This window comes from Triticum aestivum, chromosome 2B (genome assembly GCF_018294505.1).
Source record: "Triticum aestivum cultivar Chinese Spring chromosome 2B, IWGSC CS RefSeq v2.1, whole genome shotgun sequence".
Lineage (NCBI taxonomy): Eukaryota > Viridiplantae > Streptophyta > Magnoliopsida > Poales > Poaceae > Triticum > Triticum aestivum.
The window spans coordinates 116,509,205-116,515,955 of record NC_057798.1 but is presented as its reverse complement, the minus strand read 5'-3'; the positions used below and the strand labels follow the sequence as shown (position 1 = coordinate 116,515,955).

General features: G+C 49.9%; 1 protein-coding gene across 2 annotated transcripts; it reads right to left on the bottom strand.

Annotated features, from left to right (window-relative positions):
- Positions 1 to 514: 514 nt before the first annotated feature.
- Positions 515 to 3,974, bottom strand: LOC123043809 (superoxide dismutase [Cu-Zn] 4A). 2 transcript variants are annotated; one of them, XM_044466394.1, is made up of 8 exons: positions 3,773 to 3,974; positions 2,842 to 2,929; positions 2,657 to 2,758; positions 2,485 to 2,580; positions 2,320 to 2,351; positions 2,055 to 2,130; positions 997 to 1,050; positions 515 to 819 (listed from the first exon to the last, which is right to left on the bottom strand). In XM_044466394.1, the coding sequence occupies exons 2-8, from the start codon at positions 2,915 to 2,917 to the stop codon at positions 797 to 799; spliced, it is 459 nt and encodes a 152-aa protein (XP_044322329.1). In that variant the 5' UTR covers positions 2,918 to 2,929; positions 3,773 to 3,974; the 3' UTR covers positions 515 to 796. The 2 variants fall into 2 exon arrangements, with proteins under 2 accessions (XP_044322329.1, XP_044322330.1); XM_044466395.1 differs by having other exon boundaries at positions 3,769 to 3,954.
- Positions 3,975 to 6,751: the final 2,777 nt, after the last annotated feature.

The window sequence follows — 6,751 nt, the reverse complement described above, 5'->3', positions numbered from 1 at the left end:
CGGAGACGGCAGTGCGCGTCCCATATCAATGGCAATCAGGAAGTAGTCAGGGTCCCTGGCAAAGGGTTGTCGGAGCGAGACACCATCGGAGAGGATCATCGTGATGGACGGTCGGTCCGCCCAGGACGCGAGGAAGAAAGGGCTGCCGCCAAAGATGGCAGATGGCCGCGCCCACGCCATTGCCGCAGCTGAATCCGGTCCTGCCGTTGCCATCAATTGGGGGCCTGGAACGAGGCACTGGAGTGCCCGAGCCGGGAGACGGTGACTGAGGGGGGAACCCCGCAGATGGACACAGCAGCAAAGGAGACCGGGGACAGCCTTACTCTGCAAGAGACAGTGCCACCGTGTAGGATCTACGTTTGTTTAGTTTCACTTTGCGCCGCACCATTCCAAACAGACAAAAGTAGCTGCCCAAGACTGACAAAAACGCATCACCGGAACACATGGAGCGTATCCAGATGCACGGATGTGGTGTTGCAAGATGAATGTAGCACTACAAGAGCACTACAAGATATAAGATGAAATCTGAAATCTCTCTCGTTTTCTGTAAATATGTCCAGAGCTGGTAGCGGCTTAAAGAACAACAGCAGATCCACAAGCACTTGACAACTGTTCCAGTCACGCAAATCATAGCCAAATGACAGTGATAAAGTTCAGAGTAGCACATTGGAATTGACATGAATGGTGCACACTAACAAGTGATCAAAGATCATGTGCTTATTTAGAATAGAGATTGCAAATCTGCATTCTGAAAAGGTTCCCAGATCTGTACGACGTTGGTCGGCGAAGATGACATCTAGCCCTGGAGCCCGATGATTCCTGGAAAAAAGGAAACAAAAATCATCAGAACAGAAGAGATGCGCAGGGCTTCTATGAATCCATCAGATGCTACTACAAGAAAATAGCAAACAAACAGTAGCGGAAAAGGAAAACAGATAGGCAACTAGACCAGATTGGAGCAACCAAAAAACATCACCAAAGAAAATTTTAACTTACCGCAAGCAACACGGGCACCAGCGTTTCCAGTGCTCTTGCTCAGCTCATGTCCACCTGAAATACAGCACGGGCAGTAATGGTTACATGTGTGTTTCTGAATAGAATGAGCAGCTTCTGGGTTTTTTAAGTGCAGAAATTTCAGTGTATATGTGACAAGCAGGTGAATTTACAGATAGACAAGCAAGCACTGGAAGATTGGCTAGCTAATATCAGATGATCTTAAAACAATACGGTGAATAGAAAGAGAAAATATGCAAATAGAAAAACCTTTGTTCAACTTTAACACAAGAGTTTCTTCTGTGAAGGTAACAACTATGATTTTGAGTTATAAAAACATGAAGCAAAACAATACTGTCATATTACTGTAGCATCACATCATAGATTGGGCCAGTTTCTTGAAACTAATTAAAACTAACAGAATGGTGAACTGAGGGCACCATGGCTACACAATACAATCTGGATATGCCCAATCAAAATAATCTGGACATTCAGGTGGAAGTTCTCATCTTATAAGCATATGCCAAAGCAACACAAGCATTGACTAAGCCAAGCAAATACTCGGGTGATACCGAGCATATCATAAACCATAACATCTACCCTGCATGCCAAATGCCTAAAAAACTTGTGTTGTGCATTCTTTCCTATAGACATGTGATAAGAGTACAAATTTATGTATCATATAAGACACGCAAGCCAGAATTAAATATTAGTTTTATTACCAGATTTTAAGATATAAATTTGGAAATTAGAGGAAAGCAAGAAAAAACACCCCCCAGCTCAATGTTCCATAAGGACAGTTAGTCACGAAGTACTCCTTTGATTTTAACCACTAGCTACAAAAAAGCAACAGGTTTATCCAAAAGTAGACTAGAGTTCCCAGGCTCTTCAAACTTATTCATACGACATGAATTCATGATTGTGATCCATTAAAACATATAAAATATACAAGCACATAACTATTCTAGGAATCCTGCAAAAACAACTTCATTCAAGTTTGACAAACAGTCATGCACAGGGAGACATAAAAATGTATGATTCAAGTGTTTCCAAAGCATTACCCTTGCCAAGATCATCAGCGTCACCATGGACGACAACAGCACGGCCAACAATTGAATTTGGTCCAGTAAGGGGGATCTGCCATTCAAAAGTGTGATCAGTGTCAAATGAACTGTGCTGAAACACAATATCAAGAAAAAAGGACAATGTAATACTCCCTCCGTTCCAAAGTAGATGACCCAACTCTATACTAAAGTTAGTATGATGTTGGGTCATCTATTTTGGAACGGAGGGAGTATGTTTGTAGAGAGAACAAATATTGCTTACATGGCAGTCAGTAACATTGATGTTAGCAACACCTGGGAGACAATAAGTGAACTGTCAGTGAGGCTATGCATGACACACAATGCTACCTAATTTGGAAAAAGAGCAAAAAATATATCTCCAACACAAAGGAATCTAAGTGAAGCAAGAAGTGTATAAACTTAGTACCATCCGCTCCAGCTGTCACATTTCCAAGATCACCAGCATGGCGGATTTCATCTTCGGGTGCCCCATGCACATGACCAGCGGGGTTGAAGTGTGGTCCTACAAAAGAAATCGACCGCACCAATAAGCACAGCACACTTTGTCTGTTCTGAAAGGAAGAAAGAAATTTAGGTACCAGTTGACATGCAGCCATTGGTGGTGTCACCAAGAGCGTGCACATGGAAGCCGTGGAGCCCTTCCTTGAGTCCAGTGACACTTCCCGTCACGGTGGTCGGGCCTAAACAACAACCAACCAATTTACATCCAACGAACATACAGGAAAATGATAGAGAGGCTCTCAAAGCATGTTTGCATAATTACCATCTCCCTCCTGGGTGAAGAAGATGGTGCCCTTGACACCCTCACTGCCGGTAAGCACAGCCACAGCCTTCACCATTGTGTATGTGATCTGCAGTCAAACCCCAGAAGCAAATAATCACTGAAGCGAGGTACCAGGACATCGCAAACCACCCAACAGTGTTTCAGCACAAACATATCATAAAGCTTGGTAATTGGTACAGTACAGTTCTAGATTCAAGCTAGACACCACAATAATACAGGCTTTGCTTCACCCACACACAATATGAGACACCACAAGCATCAAATCACCATTTACCACTCAAAATCATGGGCTAGCTATGTAATTTCTCAAGTTCAGTAACAGAAAACAACATTAGGATGCAAGGAAACTAACATGGCACCGTAACATGGCATTCAGCTGCCCCAGACCGTCTAGACCCAAAATCCAGGGCATTTCCCACTCCCAAATCGCTGCATCCTCCAACTTAAACGACGGAAACACTTGACAGTAATTTTTACTCCATCCTAGCTACGTAATTCAAGTTCAGCAACAGAAAACAGCTGGATATGACAGTAGGATGAACATGACACAGTACGGGGACGAAATAAACAAGTTCTAATTGATACGCACGGAACAGTCTACTGCCTCAACCCATCTAAATCCCGAACCCAGAGCACACCCCACGCCCAAATCGCGGCATCATCCAACACCAACGACGGGGACACTTAGCAGTGATCCGTTACCGACCAACCGACGACCACGCACGAGCGTGACTGCACAAGCACGAGCACGGATCGGGACCGCACGAGACCGCGGCCGAATCTAACCCCGAACGAGACGCGCCGGCTATAGATCCGGGCCAAAACCACTCCGGCGAGGTCGTGGTTGCAGATCGAGAGAACGAATTTCGCAGACCTAGATTTCTGGGGAGGGGATCCGGGCGGTACCTACCTCAGGTGACCCCCGGTGCGGTGCGATGCGCGGAGGCGAGGAGGAGTAGTTGGGGGAGGAGGAAGGCGAGTCCGACTTGGGTTTATGACTTGGGGGATGGGATGATGAATGGATGATGCTCTGCAGAAGACTCTCGAACCGAGGGCCGGCTAGCTTAAATACAGCAGAGCCGGTGGACTGACGCGCTGGCTCTGCTTCCCTTCACCTACCCCCTCTCGTTTCTTTTTCTTTTCTTCTTTTTATTTTTACTATTCTGACGAAGATGGAGGAAAAATGACTGGTTTTTGTGACTGTTTTGAATTTTCCACAGATTTAGAGCTTGTTTAGGACTGCTCTGCTCCTTAAAATTTAGCTCTGCTCCGAAAACACAAGCCAAACGACACGATATGCGGCTCCGAAAAAAGATAGAATCTGGGGTACAACTCCCAGATTTTTATGAAGCTTTTCAGGGGTGCTCCAAAAACCTCTAGAAGCTGAAGTTGGGGGAAATTACCCATCAGTAAGTGGATACCCCTTTGTTTCTCCACCCATCAATCAATCAAATAGATCATTTTCACCAAATTTTTCATTCTTGAAGCTGGAGCTATATGGAAGCTAAACATTCTCTTCGATAGTGCTACAACTTCTATATGAAACTGCTTCAAAGTGAATTTGGTAGAGTGAAGCCGATTTTGATGAAGCGGAGCAGTCCCAAACAAGCCTTAAGCACACGCTCTTCTCAAAAGCAGTAGTAAAAAAATGAAGAATTTTTTTTTTGAAGATGGTGCGCGTGTAGTCCACGCATCTTTGGATAATTGTGCATGCATCTGCGTCTGACTTCTGACCGATGTGCGCTCCTCGATGCCCCGCTCCAGCTTCTGAACTTTTTGAAACGGGTGCGCGTGCAATCCACGCGCAGGTGCCCGTTGCTGATAATCTGCGGCAGCAAAACGATATTAGGGTAAGAGCATCTCCAACACCATGTGTATATTTGGATGTCTATATATTTATATAAACAATGGTCTAAAATTTTTTCCTCATATAGACATTCAGTTTTGCATCAGGATCCAAACCGACCCCCGCGTCGCCCGCGTCTGGCGACACGGGGGAAACCAGCGCCTCCGCCCAAGCTCCGTCTACGCCGCCGCTCCCTGCAGCGCCGTTGCCGGAGGGTCGGCCGCGCGAAGACGTGCCGCGCCCAGGGAAGGTGGCGGCAGGGCGGTCTCGTTCCAATCTCTGTGCCAGAATCCCTCCCCCAACCCTCGATCTGGTCGGAGCCGCTCCACCACCGCGCCCCCCTCTCCAGCGCCCCCTCCCTCGTCCACTCCGACGGCGCTTGTCCCCGCCCTGGCCGGTTCCGGGACGGCGGCGGCGCCCTGATGTCTTCCCCGCGCGCTCGGCCCAGCCCGCCCAGATCCAATCTGGCGAAGCTCCTCCCCCATGGTGGCCGATTCGTGGCTGCGTCGGCGGAGTCCTGCTGCTCCTGGCGCTGCGCCCCGCCCCCTGCTTCGCGTCCTTGGGTTGGGCTCCGCCTCCTCCCGCCCTCAACCACTCACCGTCGCCGACTGCGGTTCTGCCGCCACATCTCCCACCTCCAGCGCCCCCTGCTCCGTCGTCGTCGTGCTTCTTCACGGTGCTCGCCAACGAAGTCGGCGTCGTGGCTCCTGCGACTCTGGAGCCCTTCACCTCCCAGTTCCCCCGGTGGGCTGCCGCTGTTCGTGGCTTTACCCGCTGGGGGCGCCGCAGCGGCCCCTGGTTTGTCGGCGGAGGCTCCATCCGTCGTTGCCTCGTGGCTAGGCAATGTGCCCTCCATCCTCCTGCTCGGCGTCTTCTCGCCGGCCTCCGACGCCTTCCGCCCTCAACCACTCGTCACCTCTACTGCAGTGCTCCGCGTCTTCCTCCTCCGCCACCCCCTGTTCTGTCGTCGTCGTGCTTCTGCTTGCGCTCGCCAACGAAGGTGGCGTCGTGGCTCCTGCCATGGAGCCCTCCACCTCCCATTTCCCCCTCGGTGGGCTGCCACTGCTCGTGGCTTTTCCTGCTGGGGGCGCCTCACCGGTGGTCTTCACTGGTGCCCTCGGCGTCAAGGTGCCTACCGGCGTCGCTTTGCCGGTTGGATTCACCTGGATCTGGGGCCGCCCGTTCCTGCGCTGCCAGGCGCTGTTGGCAGCTGTTCTGCGATGCTCTTTGTGTGAAGATGTGACCGGGAATGGGAGAAATCCATGGTCGGCCAGCTGCTGCTGGCCGAGACAGCGGCGACGCTTCACGTCGTTTCCATCTTGATGGCGTTGTCTTCATCCCCCGGTTCATCGCGATGGCCTAGGTGTACTCTGGGGTGTTCTCTTCTTGGTGATGTCCTTTGACTACGCCAACGATACATAGGTGCCGTGGCGCCGTCTCGGCCTGGCGTGACCTTTTGACTGTACCACATGGCGCTGGTGGTGTCGCAGCGTTGTGTAGTCTGTACCCCATGACATGGTGTTGTCGCGGCATTGTGCATTTTGTACCCCATGACACATGTGGTGTCGCGGCGTTGTGCAGTTTGTACCCCATGGCATCGGTGGTGTCGCGGCGTTGTGCGGTCCTGGTTGGCCGGCGCCTTTCGATTGCGTCGATGGTATAGTGTCTTGGTATGGTCTCGGCTGACTGTTGCAGTCGAGTGCTCGGGGGTGCCCCCCCCCACCCCCCCCCCCTCAGCATGTGTTTTTTCACTTTATCTCTCTTCTTATGCCCCCCTGTTCTTCTGGTTCACTTGAACCCTATCTTGTATTAGGCTGCAAAGTCTATAGGCAAAAATGAATACAATTCAGGTGGAGGGCTTTGCCCTCCCCCGGTGACCTTCAAAAAAAAAGTTTTGCATCAGAACGTCTATATACAGGACCATGACAGGTGGGCCATCGCTAGGGAGAGGAAGAAATAATGACTGCAGCTGAGTTTAGACGACGCCTTCACATTGTCCAAGCGTGGACATTGTCGAGGTCGATTTAGAGGATGTGTATATTT

What these genes read in the sequence shown, in the direction of transcription:
- LOC123043809 (XM_044466394.1), bottom strand. Translation starts at nt 2,917, where the DNA reads ATGGTGAAGGCTGTGGCTGTGCTTACCGGCAGTGAGGGTGTCAAGGGC. An exon ending in CAATGGCTGCATGTCAACTG is followed by an intron (nt 2,581 to 2,656) that starts GTACCTAAATTT and finishes TTTCTTTTGTAG; the next exon opens with GACCACACTTCAACCCCGCT. An exon ending in TCAATGTTACTGACTGCCAT is followed by an intron (nt 2,131 to 2,319) that starts GTAAGCAATATT and finishes TTTGAATGGCAG; the next exon opens with ATCCCCCTTACTGGACCAAA.